Source organism: Pleurodeles waltl, chromosome 10 (assembly GCF_031143425.1).
Source record: "Pleurodeles waltl isolate 20211129_DDA chromosome 10, aPleWal1.hap1.20221129, whole genome shotgun sequence".
In the NCBI taxonomy this organism is placed as follows: domain Eukaryota; kingdom Metazoa; phylum Chordata; class Amphibia; order Caudata; family Salamandridae; genus Pleurodeles; species Pleurodeles waltl.
Genome location: NC_090449.1, coordinates 82,782,045 through 82,803,152, shown reverse-complemented (window position 1 = coordinate 82,803,152; position 21,108 = coordinate 82,782,045). Strand labels below are relative to the sequence as shown.

General features: G+C 44.0%; 1 protein-coding gene across 2 annotated transcripts in view; it reads left to right on the top strand.

Moving 5' to 3' along the window:
• LOC138261138 (uncharacterized) overlaps nt 1-21,108 on the top strand; it is a 295,522-nt gene that overhangs the window by 93,253 nt on the left and 181,161 nt on the right. For both annotated transcript variants that reach the window (XM_069209818.1, XM_069209819.1), the window contains exons 5-6: nt 13,665-13,815; nt 17,118-17,298. In XM_069209818.1, coding sequence (XP_069065919.1) covers nt 13,665-13,815; nt 17,118-17,298 — 332 coding nt within the window. The remainder of the gene's footprint in view (nt 1-13,664; nt 13,816-17,117; nt 17,299-21,108) is intronic.

Here is a 21,108-nt window from a genome sequence, read left to right as displayed (position 1 = left end):
TATGAAGGAAAGACAACTAGTGATAATTACAAGATTGTAGTGCTTCAATTTTTAGATGCATTTTGTCCTTGCATTTCAGGTTCTTTAGTAGTCAGAATCATTCATTTATTTTCCAGGAAGTCAGTAAAACAATTACGTGTGTTAAAAACAGTGGCAACATAATTTAAAATTAATAAACAAATTGTTGCAAATACACATTAAAAAAACTATTTCATGTGTTAAAGCAGAGACGACTTCCATTACAAAGAGTCTGTTATTTCCATGTTATTTGGTTCTCTACAGAACTTTAAGGCCCAAGTGTGAGACATTCTTTAAACCTATTACTCTTATGTGTTTGTCAGTTCAGGCTGGTTTACTTGATACCTAAATAATTCAATTTAAGAGGCAACAAATAGTACAAACTCAAAATTAAAAAAATTCTATGCACAATTAGCTTTTGCGTTTTAACCATATGGAATGTTACCCAACCTTCCTATCGAAAATGACCACATATTTTATAAAGCGAGTTTTCAAAATTGAGTTTGTGGGTTCAGCGCCTCTGACAGCTTGCCTACTAGTTCATACTGAAAGTTGATGAAACAGTTTTCGAAGTATGATGGCTCGTTCATTCAATAATGCCGGACAGATACAAAGAACGTGTAATGAGGTTTGCTTTGTAGCCTACACACAGAGCCTGCAGCTGAGATCTCTCTCTGGTTTTTGCCAAGATGGGAGGCATGCTAGAGTTGAGCCTACGCCTAACCTGTGTTGGAAAAAATAGCTCTTTAATACTCTGAAAAAACAGACGTCAAAGTAGGGTTGCAGTTTCTAAGAGGGGTGTATGTGTGGACTTGTCATGTGTGTCTGCATTGTGCTACAGTGTCTTTATCCTCCAGCACAGATTGTTTACATAACAGGTTATTCAGGTGTTTTTTTTTTTTTTTTAAGATAGTTGTTGATAGCGGCTGTGACCGTAGATAGCCAGCATGAAGGGCACATACTGATTACTCCATGTAGTGTCAATGGTGAGTCGTCATAGTAATGTACTCATCTGGTGCCCCGTAAGATAATATATAGTGACTGCTTGTGTGGTTCCGGAGCCTGTGACATATCTTTATGATTCCTAACTATTTATACTTACTTTCATTTGCAAGTTAGTCAACTTCCTTGCTTTATGGTTTTGTTTTATTTATGATCAAGATTCATCCCAATTCTATTTGTGATTGTTGAAGGGTGAATTATAATAGACACTAGTTTAAATGTTTTGCTTCTTCATTGTAGGACAGTGGTTATTAGCCTGTGGTCGGGGACCTTGGGGGTGCACGACGCCTACTTAGGGGTTCCACGACTGCTTAGAAAATGTAACAATATTAGCAGATTAATAAAGTGTATATACATAAAGAAGTTGATGTAAAACTGAAAGTTGTGAAAGTTCTTTAAGTGGGAAGGAATTTAAAATTGGAGGCTAAGAATTTAGTTGGTATCCTCCGTTTGATTTGTGGGAGGAGTACAAGTACACCAAACAGATTACAGAATGGGTGATAAAGGGTCTTGATTGAATTTAGATAAGCTCCACACTTACCATAAAATAAAGAAAAAAATCCTAATTTTTAATTTTGTTTGTGAAGTAAATAAACTATTTTATAATTTGTGTATTTGTTTGGTGAGTGCTTGTTGAATTTTTTTGTGTATTGGTTTGTGGTTCAAATCATCGAAAAAGTTTAGACCCGGGTCTCCAGCTTCCAGTAATAACTCAGTGGGGTTCCCGGATTTCAATAATGATTTATTGGGCATCCCCAGGTTTCAGTAGAGACTACGTGGTGGCCCACCAAAGTCAAAAGCTTAAACACTGTTTTAGGGTCTGCAGCCTTACCAAGGGCTCTAGTAATGTTGTAATGAATATTGGCAGGAACGTTTTTCAGCATCCTTTGATTGGCATATGGTGGAGCGATAGAGCTCAAAGAAGGTTGACTGGGTGACCATCTTTGAGAAACTAAAGTGATTGGGTAAACTGGTATTGTTGTGTAAGTTCATTGGATGTTGGGCATAAATGGACACTCTTGAATGGATTGAATGTGATTTAAATAGTAGTCTGTTTTTTCTCTGCAATTTGAGGAAAGAGAAGATCCAGGATTTCCCGGTCTCATGGATGATGTAAATTTGATAAATTCTGAGGTCACAAGTTGTTTCGTACATCTTTGTTTGTCAACCAGTAGATTTAAATCTTTCAACAAGACCATTTTTGGTATCTTGATTGTAGGATAAGATATTTGTGCCATAATTGGGGATTTCTAGCTGTATGATTTGATGTTAGTGTTGAAGGTTAGCCTGTTGTAAGGCCCTGCAGTTCTGCTTCTGGTGTGCAAATGATGCTTTAATAGCTCACTTGAGTACACCTGTATGGAGCAAACAAGCTGACCTCCATTCGCAGGCCCAGGTGGTCGGTACTGGGACTGACTTTCATCCCAATTCTTCTGGGGCTTTTCAGTAACGGCAAGGCTGGTTGGTAATTGTGTTTAAAGTCTTTATGTTGCTGTCAACATGGAGAGTGTGGATTCCTCTGTGCTGCTAGTAGCTTGGTGGGTACGTTTTTTGGGTGGTGATATTGCTCAGAGGCCAGAATTTTTCTTTGACATACTGTGTGTTGGAAATGGCTCTTTTTGCAGGGTTATCCCCAAACGTTTTGCCTTCTTCCTCTTATTTTGTCTGACCTGTTTTTGTTGGCTTTAGGACTCTGGGCACTTTACCACTGCTGACCAGTGCTAAAGTTTGTGTTCTCTGTCTAATTTGTATTGGTGATTGGTTTATGAATGATTGGCACATTTGATTTGCTATTAATTCTCTAGTATAGTGCACCCTGTATGCCCTGGGCCTGTAAATCAAATGCTACTTGTGGGCCTGCAGTACTGATTGTGCCACCCACCGGAGTAGCCCTGGAAACGTGTCTGAGAGCTGCTAATGCAGTGTCTGTGTGCAGTTTTACACTGCCATTTTGACCTAGCAAGTGCACCCACTTCCCAGGCCCACACCTTCCCTTTTATTACATATGTCACCTCTAAGATAGGCCCAAGGCAGCCTCATGGGGAGGGTGCAGTGTATTTAAAAGATAGGACATGTACTGGTATGTTTTGCATGTCCTGATAATGAAATACTGCCACATTTGTATTTCACTGTTGCAAGGCCTAAATCTTCCAGAGGGTAATATTGGAATTGCCTTGAAATATCTTTTAAGTGTAATTTCCCATTGGGAGCAGATACAGGTGTGGAGTTTGGGGTCTCTGAACTCACAATTTAAAAAAATACATCTTTTGGTGAAGTTGTTTTTTAGGTTGTAAGTTTGAAAATGCCACCTTTTAGAAAGTGGACATTTTCTTGCTTAACCATTCTGTGCCTCTGCCTGTCAGCTGAAATACTTGTCTAGGTCCCAATGACAGTTGAGCTGTTTGAGAATTCACTCTAGAAAGTCACACAAAGGAAGCTGAGGTGTGCCCTGCATATCCTGATGGGTCTTCCTTGGGTAGAGTGGTGGGAGGAGCTGACACTTGCACCTGAACAGGGCTGTGCCTATCGTTACACAAAACAGTCTCCAACCCCCTGAAGTGTGTCTGTGGCCAGAGTAGGAAAAGTAGGGTCTTGTGTACTACAAAGACTTTCCTTTTGAAGTTTGCTTACTTCAAAGGCAGAAATGAATATAAGTATTGGACCTATGACACCACTACTTTAGAGTCCTTCTGGACTGAGGACATTCTGCCAGGAAGAAGAGCTGGATGCTGTAGGAGGTACTTCCACTCTGCCTGTTGCTTTGCTGTGCTGGCCCGCTGCTTCTGTCCTGGGAGTGAAAGGACTGGACTTTGCTTTCTACATCCTGCTTCTAAAGGTTCTCCAAGGGTTTGGACTGTGCTTTCCTCCTGCTAAGAGGTCTCGGGGGCAGTAAAGACTTAACCTGCCAGTGCCTGGGCTCTTTTGCCTGACTACCCTGACTTGCCAAGTGGTGCCAAATCCAGTCCCTGGGCCCTTGGGAGTGCGTTCTGGTGAAACCAATAAGAAATCAAGTACATAGACTTCATAGCGACTTCGGAACTGGTGCCGCTGTCCGACTCTGTGCCGCTGCCAGCACTGGAGCCGTGGTCCCTGCTAAGTTCAACGACCGACACAGCAGGCCTGACACCGCTGCAGCACCTCTGAAGTCCAACCACAGCGTAAATCCTGAGTGCCATGTCCCTGACGTCTGGGATAACTTACTCTGCTGCAGCACCTGTGGGCCCCCTGGTGTGATTGCAACACCCCAAAGTGGACGCCTTGTGTCTTGACCTGCTGGATTCATCGCCCCCCTGGATTGCAAGGAGGCGACACCTCACCAACGCATGACCTCCCCTGCCAAAAACCAAGGAACTGATGTATCACCTCACTTGTAGCAGTAAGGAACTGACATCTCACCGGACTCAGCGATGCCTCACCTCCCCGACTCCATTCAATGTATTTGTTTCATAATTTTCTGTACTGTACCTGTGGTCTAGGCGACTCCATGGCCAGCCTGCACTCTCTGGCATTTAATGAGAGGGGGGGAGGGGGGAGAGAGAGAGGTGTGTGTGTATATGTGTGTGTGTGTATATATATATATATATATATATATATATATATATGTTCGTTCGATGGCATGTGTAGCTGCAGATACACATGCTGTGCCCTGTTCCTGCCATCTAGTGTTAGGCTTGGAGTGTTACAAGTTGTGTTTCTTCGAAGAAGTCTTTTCGAGTCATGGGACCGAGTGACTCCTCCCTTTCGGCTCCATTGCGCATGGGCGTCGACTCCATCTTAGATTGTTTTCTTTCCGCCATCAGGTTCGGGCGTGTTCCTCTTCGCTCTGTATTTCGAATCTGGAAAGTTAGCTAAGTATCAAAAATTAATCGGTATTGTTCTCGTTCGGTACCGGTTTAGTGTTAGTGTATCGGCACCGACATCAAGACCGCTTCGGCGGCCCTTTGGGGTTTCCACTCTTTATCGAGGCCTGGTCGGCCCGACCACACCCGTCGTCCAAGACTAATGGACCGGACCCCCTTCCGTTTCTGTCCTAAGTGTCACACCAAGTATCCTTATACAGACCAGCACCGGGTCTGTAACCTGTGTTTGTCACCCGAACACAGAGAGGATACTTGTGAAGCTTGCCGAGCGTTTCGATCGAAGAAAACCTTGAGAGATCGACGCGCAAGAAGACTACAAATGGCGTCGAAGCCGAAACAAGATCTCAACGTCGAGGAGGAAGAAAGAATTTCCTTCCAAGAAACGGACTCGGATGAATCAGACGGTGAACGACCCTCGACGGTGCAATAAACTGTGAGTAAACCTGCCCTGTCCCAAACCCAGGGTCACACCAAAAAAGTCAAGGCCACGGGGATGCCACTGCCAGAAGGCCATGGCTCAACCCACAGAAGGAAAGGTGACCAGATAGATAACATCGGCACCGAAAAAGGCCAAAGAGTTGCCGAAGACTTCCAACTCCAGTTTAGATTCCCGCACAGAAAAAGTTCGGCATCGAGTTGTCGAATCAAGCAAGCCCCGAAAAAACTCCTCGGAACCGAAAAAGACAATTACATTACGAATTTCGGTACCGAAAAAACCAGCCTCGGAGCCGAAACGATCCTCATACACTGAGGAGCAAGGGCTTTCGATGCAACTCAAAGAAAGACATAGATTTGAGCAAGATCTGGATATAGAAGAACCAGACCAAACGCAACAAAGGTTGCAAATTCAAAAAGATACAGGGAAGTTTCAGACCATCCCTCCACTCAAATCTAAAAGAAAACTAGCCTTTCAAGAATCAGAGATGCAACCAAAAGCCAAAGTAGTTACAGACAAGTCACCACCACCACAGGTCTCACCACAACCATCCCCACTGCACTCACCACACTTGTCACCAGTGGGAACACTGATAATGCAGTCACCCACACATACTGTGATGACCCAAGGTGACGCTGATACATGGGATCTATACGATCCACCAATATCGGACAACAGCCCAGAGTGTTATCCAACCAAGCCTTCACCACCAGAGGACAGTACAGCATATACGCAAGTACTAGCCAGGGCAGCTATGTTCCACAACGTAACAATGCACTCTGAACCAGTGTGAAGATTACTTCCTTTTCAACACTCTGGCATCCACCCACGCATCCTATCAAAGCCTGCCAATGCTACCGGGCATATTCAAGCACGTACAACAGGTCTTCCAGGAGCCTGTAAAGGGAAGAAGAGCTATCACGCCTAGTGTCGAAAAGAAATATAAACCACCCCCGACAGACCCAGTGCTTATAACGCAACAACTCACAAAACAGTGGTTGTAGGGGCTGCAAGAAAAAGGGCGAACTCACAATCGTCAGGAGATGCCCCACCACCTGACAAAGAGAGTCGAAAGTTCGACGCAGCGGGCAAGAGAGTGGCATCACAAGCAGCCAATCAATGGTGAATTGCAAATTTGCAAGCCCTACGTGCACGCTACGACAGGGCACACTGGGACGAGATGCAAGACATCATCCAGCACTTGCCCAAGGAACACCAAAAACGTGCCCAGCAAGTAGTTGAAGAGGGACAGGCCATATCAAACAATCAGATAAGGTCTGCATTAGACTCTGCAGATACAGCAGCATGGACTGTCAACACGGCTGTAACGATTCGAAGGCATGCATGGCTGCGGAGTTCTGGATTCAAACCAGAAATACAACAAGCAGTACTAAATATGCCGTTTAACCAACATCAGTTGTTTGGGCCCAAAGTCGATACCGCAATCGAGAAGATGAAAAAGGACACAGACACGGCCAAAGCCATGGGCACGCTCTACTCCCCACAATTCAGAGGCACTTTTAGGAAACCACAATTTAGAGAGGGGTTTCGGCAACAGACATCTGAACCATCCACCTCCCAAACAAAACCCACCTACCAGTCACAATACCAAAGGGGGGTGGGTTTTGTGGTTCCTATAGAGGACAATTCCCAAGAGGAAGAGGAAAATTCCAACCTGCCAAACCAAGCCCTAGCAAGCAGTGACTTCAATGTGACACTACCCCAACACTTGTCACCAGTGGGGAGAGGCTAACCAAATACTACCACAATTGGACACATATTACCACAGACACATGGGTCCTATCAATTATCCAACATGGTTATTGCATAGAATTCACAACATTCCCTCCAGATGTGCCACCAAAACCGCACAGACTGTCTCCACAACACTTAGACCTATTACATATAGAGGTCCAAGCACTGCTACAAAAACAAGCAATAGAGCTAGTACCCTATCACCAAAAGGGAACAGGCGTTTACTCCCTGTATTTCCTTATTCCAAAAAAGGACAAAACATTAAGGCCTATCTTAGGTCTCAGAACACTGAATCTCTTCATCAAATCAGATCATTTCCACATGGTAACACTTCAGGACGTAGTTCCCTTACTAAAAAAGGGGGAATACATGACAACACTGGATCTCAAGGATGCGTATTTCCACCTTCCCATCCATCCATCTCGCAGGAAATACCTAAGGTTTGTAATACAAGGCAAACATTATCAATTCAAAGTGCTACCGTTCGGGATAACAACAGCCCCCAGAGTATTTACAAAATGCTTAGCCGTAGTAGCAGCTCATATAAGGAGGCAGCACATGCACGTATTCCCATATTTGGACGATTGGCTAATAAAAGCCAACACTCAACAACAATGTCAATTTCACACGCAATACGTCATAGAAACTCTACACGAACTAGGGTTTTCTATAAATTACCAAAAGTCACATCTGCAACCATCCCAACTACAACAATACTTGGGAGCAACACACAAAGAGCAATTGCCACTCCAAGTCCACAAAGAGTTCAATCGTTCCAAAATGTAAGATCAAGCATGCAACCAAACCAATACTACACGGTAAGGTTTGTAATGAAACTACTAGGCATGATGTCCTCATGCATAGCTATTGTCCCAAACGCAAGACTACACATGCGGCCCTTACAACAGTGCCTAGCAAAACAATGGACGCAAGCACAGGGTCAACTACAAGATCTAGTGTTGATAGACCGCCAAACACACTCTTCGCTCCAATGGTGGAACCCTATCAATTTAAATAAAGGGCGGCCTTTTCAAGACCCAGTGCCTCACGCCATTATCACAACAGACGCTTCCATGATTAGGTGGGGAGCACACCTTAACAATCACAGCATACAAGGTCAATGGGACAATCAAAAAAGACTACTTCACATAAATCACTTGGAACTGCTAGCGGTATTTCTAGCATTAAAAGCGTTTCAACCACTGATAGCCCACAAACACATTCTTGTCAAGACAGACAATATGACAACAATGTATTATCTAAACAAACAGGGGGGGGACACACACTTGTCACAGATGTGTCTCTAAGCAAAAAAAATTTGGCATTAGGCAATTCACAACAACATTCGCCTGATAGCACAATACATATCAGGCATTCAAAATCAGTTAGCCGACAATCTCAGTCGAGATCAACAACAAACTCACGAATGGGAAATACATCCCCAGATCCAACAGGATCACTTCTACCGCTGGGGGACACCAAATATAGATCTATTTGCAACAAAAGAAAACGCAAAATGCCAAAACTTCACGTCCAGGTATCCACACCCTCAGTCCAAGGGCAATGCTCTATGGATCAGCTGGTCAGGGATATTTGCTTACGCTTTTCCCCTTCTCCTGCTCATTCCTTCACTGGTCAACAAACTGAGTCAAAACAAACTCAAACTAATACTTATAGCACCAACGTGGGCTCGCCAACCGTGGTACACAACACTGTTGGACTTATCAGTAGTACCCCACATCAAACTACCAAACAGACCAGATCTGTTGACACAACACAAACAGATCAGACACCCGAATCCAGCTTCGCTCAACCTAGCAATCTGGCTCCTGAAGTCTTGGAATTCGGATATTTAAACCTTTCAAAAGAGTGTATGGAGGTCATTAAACAAGCAAGAAAACCCACAACAAGACATTATTACGCAAAAAAAATGGAAAAGATTTGTTTGCTACTGTCAGGCTAATCAAATTATGCCACAAGACGCCTCCACACAAAACATTGTAAGTTATTTACTACACTTACAAAAGTCAAATCTAGCTTTCTCTTCCATTAAAATCCATCTCACTGCAATATCTGCTTATCTGCAGATTAAACATACAACATTGCTTTTTAGAATCCCAGTTATTAAAGCCTTTATGGAAGGACTAAAAAGAATCATACCCCCAAGGACACCACCAGTACCTTTGTGGAATCTTAATATTGTATTAACACGACTCATGGGCCCACCATTTGAACCCATGCATTCTTGTCAAATCCAGTTTCTAACTTGGAAAGTAGCCTTTCTAATAGCCATCACATAACTTTGAAGAGTTAGTGAAATACACGCATTTACTATTCAAGAACCCTTTATACAAATACATAAACTTAAAGTGGTTCTCCGTACGAATCCAATTTTTTTACCAAAAGTCTTATCACCTTTCCATCTAAACCAAACTGTGGAACTCCCAGTCTTCTTTCCACAACCAGACTCAGTAGCTGAAAGGGCATTGCATACATTAGACATAAAAAGGGCACTAATGTATTACATTGACAGAACAAAACAATTTCGTAAAACAAAACAATTGTTCGTAGCTTTCCAAAAACCTCATGCAGGTAACCCTATATCCAAACAAGGCATTGCCAGATGGATAGTTAAATGCATTCAAACCTGTTACCTTAAAGCTAAAAGAGAATTACCCATTACACCAAGGGCACACTCCACTAGAAAGAAGGGCGCCACAATGGCTTTTCTTGGTAATATACCAGTGACAGAAATTTGTAAGGCAGCCACCTGGTCTACGCCTCATACATTTACTAAGCATTACGATGTAGAACAAACAAACAGTTTCACATAAATCACTTAGAACTGCTAGCAGTGTCCCTAGCATTAAGGGCCTTCCAACCTCTTCTTGCTCACAAACACATTCTTGTCAGAACAGACAATATGACAACAATGTACTACTTAAACAAACAGGGAGGAACCCACTCATCACAACTTTGCCTTCTAGCACTAAAAATTGGCATTGGGCAATTCACAACAACATACACCTGGTAGCTCAATACATTCCAGGGATTCACAATCAGTTAGCAGACGACCTCAGTCGAGATCACCAACAAACTCACGAGTGGGAAATTTACCACCAAGTACTTCACAAATACTTTCGTCAGTGAGGGACACCAGACATAGATCTATTCGCTACCAACCACAACGCAAAATGCCTAAACTTTGCGTCTAGGTACCCACACCCTCTACCCAAGGGGATATTTGCTTACGCTTTCCCCCCCTCTCCCGCTCATTCCATGTTTGGTCAACAAACTGCGTCAAAACAAACTCAAACTCATACTTATAGCACCAACGTGGGCACGCCAACCATGGTACACAACACTGCTAGACCTGTCAATAGTACCACACGTCAAACTCCCAAACAGACCAGACCTGCTGACACAAAACAAACAGCAGATCAGACACCCCAGTCCAGTGAAGACCTAAGATATGTTTTTTTTTTTTTGGTTGTTAGTTTGAATGTATATCTTATATCAGATCAACCAAATCCTGTTCATGTAAATGCAAAATTATGGAAATTAGATTTGTTTTGAAAACTTAATAAAAATATATTTAAAAAAAAACAAGACATTGTAAGTTATTTACTCCACCTACAAAAAGCAAATTTAGCTTTTTCATCCATCAAAATGCATCTCACAGCAATTTCTGCTTATTTGCAAAACAAACAAACCAAATCTCTATTTAGTGTGCCAGTCATCAAAGCTTTCATGGAGGGTCTAAAACGAATCATACCTCCAAGAACGCCACCAGTACCCTCATGGAATCTTAACATTGTACTTACACGACTCATGGGTCCACCCTTTGAACCCTTGCACTGTCAGATTAAATTCCTAACTTGGAAAGAAGCATTTCTAGTGGCACTTCACTTCATTACGAAGAGTTAGTGAAATACGAGCATTCACTATTGAACAACCCTTTATACAAGTACACAAACATAAGGTTGTACTTTGCACAAACCCTAAATTTCTACCTAAAGTCATCTCACCGTTTCATTTAAACCAAACAGTGGAGCTTCCAGTCTTCTTCCCACAGCCAGACTCAGTGGCAGAAAGAGCACTACATACATTAGATATTAAGAGAGCTTTAATGTATTACATCGACAGAACAAAATAATTTCGAAAAACTAAACAATTGTTCGTCGCATTCCAAAAACCCCATACTGGTAATCCTATATCAAAACAAGGCATAGCCAGGTGGATAGTGAAATGTATCCAAACTTGTTACTTAATGGCTAAAAGACAACTGCTAATTATGCCAAAAGCGCATTCCACTAGGAAAAAAGGAGCAACCATGGCATTTCTAGAAAACATACCAATACCAGAAATTTGTAAAGCAGCCACTTGATCGACACCTCATACATTTACCAAGAATTACTGTGTAGATGTGTTAGCAACACAACAGGCCACAGAAGGACAAGCTGTACTAAGAACATTATTTCAAACAACTTCAACTCCTACAGGCTGACCACTGCTTAGGGGAGGATTACTGCTTTGTAGTCTATGCATAGCATGTGTATCTGCAGCTACACATGCCGTCGAACGGAAAATCTCACTTACCCAGTGTACATCTGTTCGTAGCATGTACCGCTGCAGATTCACATGCGCCCTCCCTCCTCCCCAGGAGCCTGTAGCTGTTTAAGTTACATTTAAAATTTGTACATATGTATATACATCTCTATTCCATTGCATGGACATCTCTTTCTTTGCACTCTATCACTCCTACCTTACCCTCTGCGGGAAAACAATCTAAGATTGAGTCAATGCCCATGCGCAATGGAGCCGAAAAGGAGGAGTCACTCGGTCCTGTGACTCAAAGACTTCTTCGAAGAAAAACAACTTGTAACACTCCGAGCTCTACACTAGATGGCAGGACCTGTGCATAGCATGTGAATCTGCAGCGGAACATGCCATGAACAGATGTACACTGGGTAAGTGACTTTTTTACATATATATATATATATATAATATATCATTAGTGTTTATTTAACTTTATACTGATGGGTACTCTGAAATATCACTAGACTATGCACCACAGGTACCCAACTATCACAGCTGATTTTTGGTTTATAGGACCTAATCAGGGTAGAACTCAGACCTCATTAAGGGGACCTTTGGGAAGTGAGGGCTAATGGGCACAACCTCTGGGATTGAAGTTGATTACCTCTCTTGTGTCTGGATCGGTCTGTGCTTTGTAAAATGAACTGTACGATTTACAACCCTTTCCTCACTTGACTCACAGTGACGGGGATGGCGAACGGTCTTGGGCGTCTTAGGAAGGAAGTGTGGAGATACTGTGGCGTAGAGTTCAACAATCAACTAACAATTCAGTGCTCAAATGACACGCTCAGTAGTTTTCTTTTCAAGTACTTTATTAAACAACTGTTCCCAGTGCCACACGCTACTTATAACAGTAACACTGTCTCTCGGGACCATGCAGCTGGTGCTGTGCCTTCCTTGCTTCCTCTCTGTCACCCGCACTCAATTCCCCCCACACACACGCCTTTGTCCACAGGTTGTCTCCTGGTTCTGCCTGAACATCTCTCTTGGTTGTTGATTACCTTCCCACCTCTATGGGGATAACAGAACTAGCTCGATATAGCACAGGTGCAGATTTAATTTCCCCTTCATTGTGATGTAAGGGCCAAAAATCAAAAGTCAGGATACCAGACACCCACAGTCGGTTACTTGGGCTGTGGAACTCCGCTGTGCCCCATGCAGCAGTGATTCCCAGCAGTAGACTACCAGGACTGATACCAGTTTCCCCTTCTGCTCAAATTCTTTCTTGGCCTCTTCCACCGTGTACTCTGAGTAAGAGGCAAGTCGATCAGAAATAAATGGTGCAGTAAGTGAGAGGGTATCATAACAGCTGAACTTGTAGAGATGTATGGAGAACAACAAAGCAGATGGGTGGTGCACAGAGTTGTGAAATGGGAAGGCTACGTCGCCCCTTTCAGCGATTCCTTGGATGGTGTGGAGAGCTCATTGTTTGTCATAGTTGTAGACTCAGTGGACCTTCTGATACTTAATCAGACAAATATTGGCTTCTCCTTGTATTAATATCTTTGGAAAATATTGCTAGTAAATATTGCTTTACCAGATATAATCCATTCATTAAAAAATTGTTTTTTCTTTAAATCTAAAAATTTTCTGTCATGTTTTTTGCATTTTATACAAAGCTGTGAAAGAAAAACCATAAATGTTGTCATATATTCAAATTAGAACCTTGGTGACTATGAGTATAAATCTGGTCTGGGTATGTTGTATGACGAGAAAGAATTGTGATGCTTGAATATGCACAAGTAAACACTTCGGAAGGTTTAGAACTGTGGGAGAATATTGGTAAGTCCCATGGCTTAATAAAATGTTTTTACTTAGTATTGAAAGATTTTAAAATTTGTACTCACTGAGATTGAGAATTTTAGGGCATAAATAGTTTGTTTTTTGATGCTTGGAACTAAAGATAGTAATCTGCAATTGTTGAATGTGTTGCACATACACCCTGTAGCACCAAAGTAATCCTGAGTTTTCTTTTTAATGCTCCTGTCAACTAGTGTTCATATTGGACAACTGCTTCCATTTGCCATTGCAACGCACACAACAAGAGCATATTCTGGAAGAGTCAGCGTGATGCTGCTTTAGCTGGCATACTTACCATATTCGACTTGGACCTCACAGAGATAGATGCTGATCTGCGACAAGGAGGTAAGCAATCTTTCCCAGTTCAGGTTGTTTGGGATTACTCTAAGACAGCTGCTATTCATGTATTTGACGTCCTTTAGAACCATGCGAGTTTTGGAATGATTGTCCTTGAAACTCATTGTGCTACCTTTTCTTACTGTTAAAGTGACGATTATAGGGATTTGTAATGGTATGTTATTGTGGGAAGAGAGGCTATGACGTTGGAGAGAGGGTACAGAGCCCCAGAGGGGATGACCAGGGTCAGGCTGCCATCCCTGACCTGGTGGAAGGGAGAGTGGTCAAAGGGTGCCAGGCACCTGGGGCTGCCGCCCCCCACTCTCCCCAGTCACAGTGGTTGGAGAACCTTGAGAGGCCTGGGGCCTGGCTCTCATCCCAGACAGCCGTCAGTGGCCACTGTGGCTTTGTTTCCTGGTGGACAGTTACCCCTGGTGGGGGGGGGGGGTGAGGGACAAGTCCCACCCCTGGGGTGGAGTGGGCCACACCATTGTGTTGGCCCTGGTGGTACTATCTGCCCACTGGGATACATTTGTGAGCTAAGTTAGGTGCTGCACAGATGGTATCTGCAGAAGAGGAGAAGGGTTCCCCATGGATTAGCTTAGTAGCCCCTGAGAGTATAGACAGAGGGATCTAACTGGAGTCAGGAAGGCGTAGAACTGGAACATGCCCCTGCTGTTGTGGGCTTGGGTCCCTCTTTTGTCGCCCCAATCAGGGAAGTCGTCAAGGTATTGATTGGTCTCCACTGGCTTTAGGCTGGTAGGGGGGGTCGTGTTGGACTTTTTTTCCTTATGCAGGGTCAACCCAAATCTTTTTGCCTCCTGTCTCCTATTTTTTTCTGACCTGTTGTTGTCGGCTTTAGAACTCTGAGCACTTTACCACTGCTAAAGTGCATATGCTCTCTGTGTAAATTGTATTGTTGATTGGATTTCCATGATTGGCATATTTGATTTACTGCAAAGTCCCTAGTACAGTGCACTAGAGGTGCCCAGGGCCTGTAAATCAAATGCTATTAGTGATCCTGCAGCACTGGTTGTGCCACCCACATTAGTAGCCCTGTAAACATGGTTCAGAACTGCCACTGTAGAGTCTGTGTGTGCAGCTTTAAACTGCCAATTCGACTTGGCAAGTGTACCCACTTGCCAGGCCTAAACCTTCCATTCTCTTACATGTAAGACAAACCTAAGGTAGGCCCTAGGTAGCCCCATGGGTAGGGTGCAGTGTATGGTTAAGGTAGGACATATACTAATGTGTTTTATATGTCCTAAAAGTGAAATACTGCCAAATTCGGTTTTCACTGTTGCAGGCCTCTCTCTCTCATAGGTTAACATGGGGGCTGGCTTTAAATAAGATTAAAGCGTAGATTCCCTTTGGGAGCTGATAGACGTGGAGTTTGGGGTCTCTGAGCTCACAGTTTAAAAATAAATCTTTTAGTAAAGTTGATTTTAAGATTCTGTGTTTGAAAATGCCACTTTTAGAAAGTGAGACTTTTCTTGCTTAAACCATTCTGTGACTCTACCTGTTTGTGGATTCCCTGTCAGGGTCAGTTCGACAGTTGGGCTGCTTGCATCTCTCTGTAGACCGTGCCACAAAGGGAGCTGGGGGTGTAGCCTGCATATCCTGATGAGCCATCTGTGCTCGGAGGGAGGGGAAGTGTGGTCACTTACATCTGAAAGGTCTGTGCCTGCCCTCACTCCATGCAGTCTCCAACCCCCTGTTGTGTGTCTGGGGCCTGGCCTGGGCAAGGCAGGATTTCACAAACAAGAGAGACTTTCCTTTGAAGTAAGCCTACTTTGAAGGCCAAAATAGGTATAAGAAGGGCACCTAAAACTACAGACTTTAGATCACCTCTGGACATCAAGAGGAACCTCTACCTGGAGAAGAGCTGAGAAGTGCTGCCCTGTCTGACTGTGCTTTGTGGAGCTATCCTGTAGTTGCTGATTCTGTCTGGTGAAAGGGGGCAAAGTCTGGAATTTGTTGTGCATTCCTGCTTGTGAAGAAATCTCCAAGGGCTTGTCCTGAGCTTGCCTCCTGTTGCTGAAGTCTCAGGACCATCAAAGACTTCCCCCTGCCAGCACTTGGACTCTCTGCTGAGACTCCTGCCCTGCCAAGTGGTGCCCTATCCAGTTCCTGGGTCTTTGACAGGTGAAGCTGGCAGACCAAGTTTGAAAATCCACACACAGACTGCCGTGTGGGTAAATTTTCGATTTCAACTTCCGAAATGCGACTGAAGAAACGACGCGCCGCTGGATTAGTTGCTGAAATTGACACGCCACCTGCAGCACAGCTGGAAGATCGATGCACGCGGCTGGAGAAACGACATGCCACACCACTAACGGAGGCTGGTAACATCGCAAGCCACACAGCGCGGTTTTGCTGATACCGTGTGGCAGGATTTTCACCGCAAACCTTGCAGAGCGTGGAAAAACAATGCAATGCCTGCCGGACCCGAGTGCTTGCCCGGATCGATGCATCGCTCTCCTGTGGAGAGGAAAAATTACACACACCGACCCGACCGGAGAAAGAGAAACGATGCACGGTCTCGCTTGCAGGTGAGAAATCGACGCATCACTAACCTATTACGATGCACACTCACCCGTGCATGTTATTTTGATGCTACCCAGGTACTTTTCAACACTAACAGTGTTTTTACTGTTTACAAAAGGATTTAAGACACTTTTGTTTGTAAAATAAATAACTTGGCTTGTGTAAGTTGGATTTTGGTCGTTTTGGTCTTGTTTTGTTTAGATATATATTTCCTATTTTTCTAAACCTGTGTTGTCATTTTGTAGTGTTTTCACTTAGTTACTGTGTGTGTTGTTACAAATACTTCACACCTAGACTCTGAAGTTAAGCCTGCCTGCTCATGCCAAGCTACCAATGGAGTGAGCGGGGGTTAGCTGAGGGTGATTCTCTTTTAGAGTGAGGGTCCTTGCTTGGACAGGGTGGTAACCTGACTGCCAACCATAGACCCCATTTCTAACAGTGACTATTTTAGACATATCATTATTACAACAGAAATGAAAACATTGCTGCAGAATTCATTCAAACAGGATACCCTGACTGGGCTTGAATGCTAGTGTCTTTTTAAATCCAGAATATAACTAAAGCTTATCTTTTCAGGAATCTTTTGTCAGGCAGCTGGCTAGATAGTGTAGAATCCATGCCCCCTGAGGCTTTTCTCCAGGCTGCTTGTGGGTCATTGCTACTTCAATAAGGACCTGTAGATGTCATTGATAACTCTGTGATGATTCAAATAGCAAGAATACATAGTTGAATGTTAAGGCAATTTTAACAATTTTGTTTTCTAGGATTTCTTCTTCTGACATTTGTGCACGAGCTTACTATAGAATACAACAAGTACCTCATGGGAACAAGACTGCCACGAGATCAGATCTTCCCTTGCACATGTGTATGTCATCGAGGTCATGCGCGAAATACTGTTCCATGTCCCCCATGTACCTTGTATCACACTGAGATCATACTTTACAGGTAACTGCCTATCATCTTATAACTGAAGACTTATCTTTACAGTTGCTATAAATGTCATCATCATGGACCTTGTAAATGTTTTCAGTAAATTGGGCCATTTCATTCATAAGGCACCCCTGCCTGTTAGGTATACCGACATCCCACTGTTAATTATCGTTCCCTCGTATCCTTTTGTGTGTTTTGCACATTGATGGTGCTCTGCTGTTTATTGTTTGTTGGGTACTTGTGTGTACTCCAGAAGACTTTTAAGAGCACTTGGTTGTAGTGCTTCAAATTCAGGATATAGTTCACTTAATTTCTTCTATTTTTATAGAATTGTAAAGGCTTTCACAGACCATCCTTGGTGCGCCTTAGTTTACATCACTGATTTCATGGTTGGATGTAGTCATCTCTTGCCATGACAGTGGTGAACCTACTTTTTGAAAGGGCATTATTGATTTTCCAGCATGTTATGGTTCAAAGATGTACATGTTTGTATCCCCTGTCACCTCTTTCTAAATCCTTAAATACATTTATGTTCCTTTTATTAAATGCCATAATTGTAATGCAAATATCTGTCAAAAATGACTTATTGATGTAGAATGGAATGCGCATTCAGCTCTTCATGTGACCTAACCTTTTAGTGTGATGTCACTACAGGATTCCTAAATGCTCAGTTTAAATTCTTTCCATTTCACTCTGCTGGACACGATTGCCTAACTCTATAAGGATGTTTTAATTTCAAGAAGCATCAATGTTCCATGCAGGACAGTTCTACCCATTTGCAGCAGATTTAATTGTATGTTCCTATTTCTTTTCTGGGGTTTAGCAGAATACATTCAGATTTTGCAGTCTCTGAAGAAGGCAGGTTCCAATATGTACAATATGTACTTTAACTCTGCGTCATCAAATTAGAAGTAAAAAGACCATTCTGTCTGTCTGGTGGAGAAAATGGGTTTGGGTGAATTTTCATTTCTTATAGACATCTAGTTGTAGATTCCTTACCTTATAATTTCCCGGGGGGTGTCAGTCTGCATCCTGAGATTTTTCTCAAGCAGTACTCCTGCATGCCTTTAGGTGGCGTTGATCAGCTCCGCGTTCTGCCAAGTGCCACCCCGGTGTGCTGACATCAGTTCTTTTCTTTCTGCACCAGCCAACGCTGATCTGAAGAAAGAACTACCCCTCAGTCAATTTTTGACTGGTCTTTTCGGGAGATGTCCAATACAACCTTATGGACATGCCCTTTGATGACACTTTCTCTTTGGAGAAAAACCAGGACCCCCCACACCCACACCAGTCAGAGGCAGGATTCACCATCACTTGCTCCGCTGGCAATCCATCAAGTCAGACAGGTGGGTTACTCCCTTCCCTTCGAGACTCCTTCTCCATCCATCCATCCATTCTGCATTCGGATGATGGAGGATCACTTGGCACTTCTCCAAGAGGTAGTTATGGCTCTCTTGGCCACAGGAGCCATAGAGAGGGTTCCTGTGCCAGAAGTAGGTCATGGCTGCTATCCCTTCTACTTTCTCTACCCAAAAAAGACAAGGACCTCCATCCTATCACAGACCTTCAAGTCCTCAGTCTCTTCCTCCGTAAGGAGAAGTTCAGAGTGCTCACTCGGGCTCAGGTTCTTCCTGCCCTGGACCCAGGAGACTTGATGGTAGTGTTGGACTTACAGGATGCTTATTTCCATGTTCCGTCCTGCCTGCGCACAGATGTTACTTGTGGTTCACAGGGTACGAACACTTTCAGTTCACCGTGCTCCCTTTTGGCCTTACAAGCTCCCCTCGGGTGTTCTCCAAGGTGATGGAGGTGTTCGTAGCTCAAGGGTTTCAGTCTTCCCCCTTCCTTGACGACTGGCTGTTGGCAGTGGGCTGGCCCCAGGCTGTCGTCTCCGACCTCCAGACTACAGCGGGCCACCTGCATTTGCTGGTTTTCACTATAAACGTGCCAAAGTCACAACTGATTCTCTCTCAGACTCTCACTTTCATTTTATCGGAGCTGTGCTGGACACGGTGCAGTTTCTGGCATATCCTCCCGAGTGGCGAGTTCGGGATATTCAGGCTATGATACTGATATTTCAGCCTCTATCCTGGATTTCGGTGGAAATTACTCTGAGGCTGCTCTACCTCATGACCTCCTCCATCCTGCTACTGACACATGCCAGATGGCATATGTAGGCTGTGCAGTAGGACCTGAAGTTCCAGTGGGGCGCAGCATCACAGGAATCTCTCTTACATGGACCAGATCTTGGAGAGAAATTTGCGAGATCTGCAGTGGTGGCTAACGAACCGCTATTGGGTCAGAGGCAGATCCCTCTCCCTTTCCCAACCAGAGCTGACAGTAGTGACCGATATGTCAATCCTGAGCTGGGCCGGCCATCTGGGAGATTCAGAGAACAGAGGCATCTGGTCTCCAGGAGAGTCTGGACTACACATCAACCTGTTGGAGTTCCAGTGATCAGACTAGCATTGAAAGCATTTCTTCTCTCTCTCTCAAGAGAAGGGTGGTGTATGTGTTCACGGACAGCACCACTGGCATGTGGTACTGCAACAAGCAAGGCGGGGTGGGGTTGTGGACTCTTTGTCAGGAGGCTATGCACCTCTGGACGTGGCTGGAACCACAGGGCATATACCTGGTGATTCAACATCTGGCGAGTTCTCTGAACGGCAGAGTGGACTAACTCAGCTGACAATGCTGATCACGAATGATGTCTCCATCTGGAGGTGGTGCAAGGTCTCTTTCAGCAGTGAAGAGAGTCTGTTCGCTCCTGCAGATAACGCGTAATGTCTGCACGTTAAAGTTTCCATAGCAGCAATCATTTGGCAACAATTTGCCTTGAGTGGAACTGAGGTCTCCTGTATGCTTTTCCGCCCAGCGTGCTCAAGAAGATCAAGAACGACCAGGCCTAAGTCATCCTTGTGGCTCTGGACTGGGCATGGAGAGTCTGGTATCCCGAGCTACCGAGTATGGGCATCAATCCTCCGATCAGACTGCCCCTTAGGGAGGATTTTCTGTTGCAGCAGCAGGGGAAGGTTCTCCACCTAAGCATGTCCATCCTTTGCCTTCTTGCGTGGAGACATTTAGTAGCGTTTGACCTTCTGCCATAAGTTTGAAGCGTAATTTTGGCAGCCAGGCATCCCTCCACCAAAATGGTATACTCCTGTTGTTGGAAAAAATTTGTGACATGCAGACAAGACTGACCCCCTTTCTACCTGCCGCCTTATCTCTGAGATCTTATTGTTTATCCTTTCTCTGGCCCAGCAGCGCTCTGCTTTGTCCACTCTTGAAGGTTATGTGTCTGCTATTTCTGCTGTTCTGCGGTTGTCTGGTCAACCTTCTTGTTTAAATCTCCTATTGTGAATAGGTTCCTTAAAGGCCTCACTCCATCTCCATTCATTATGCCCTAATGGGATTTGAATTTAATTTTGACATATCTGACCTGCACCTTCTTTTTGCAAAAAATGGTTACGCCTTTCCATGTAGGCCAATCAGTCACCTTACCTACTTTTGTATGCAGCCCCTCATCCTTCTAAGGAAGAGGAGAGACTCCATCGCTTGGACCCAAAAAGAGCGTTGTCGTTCTATCTTGTTCATACCAAAGAGCTCCGGGTGGGCGATCAACTCTTTGTCGGTTATGTGGGTGCGAAGAAAGGTCAGATAGTGCAGAGAGAACCAACTCCAGATGGGTCGTACTCTGCATTAAAATATGCATCGCACTGGATAAGAAGCAACCCCTGATGGCTTCCGTGCTCATTTTACCAGAGCTAAAGCTGCGACCACTACTTTAGCATGCAGACTTCCAGTCTTTGACGTCTGTCATGTGGC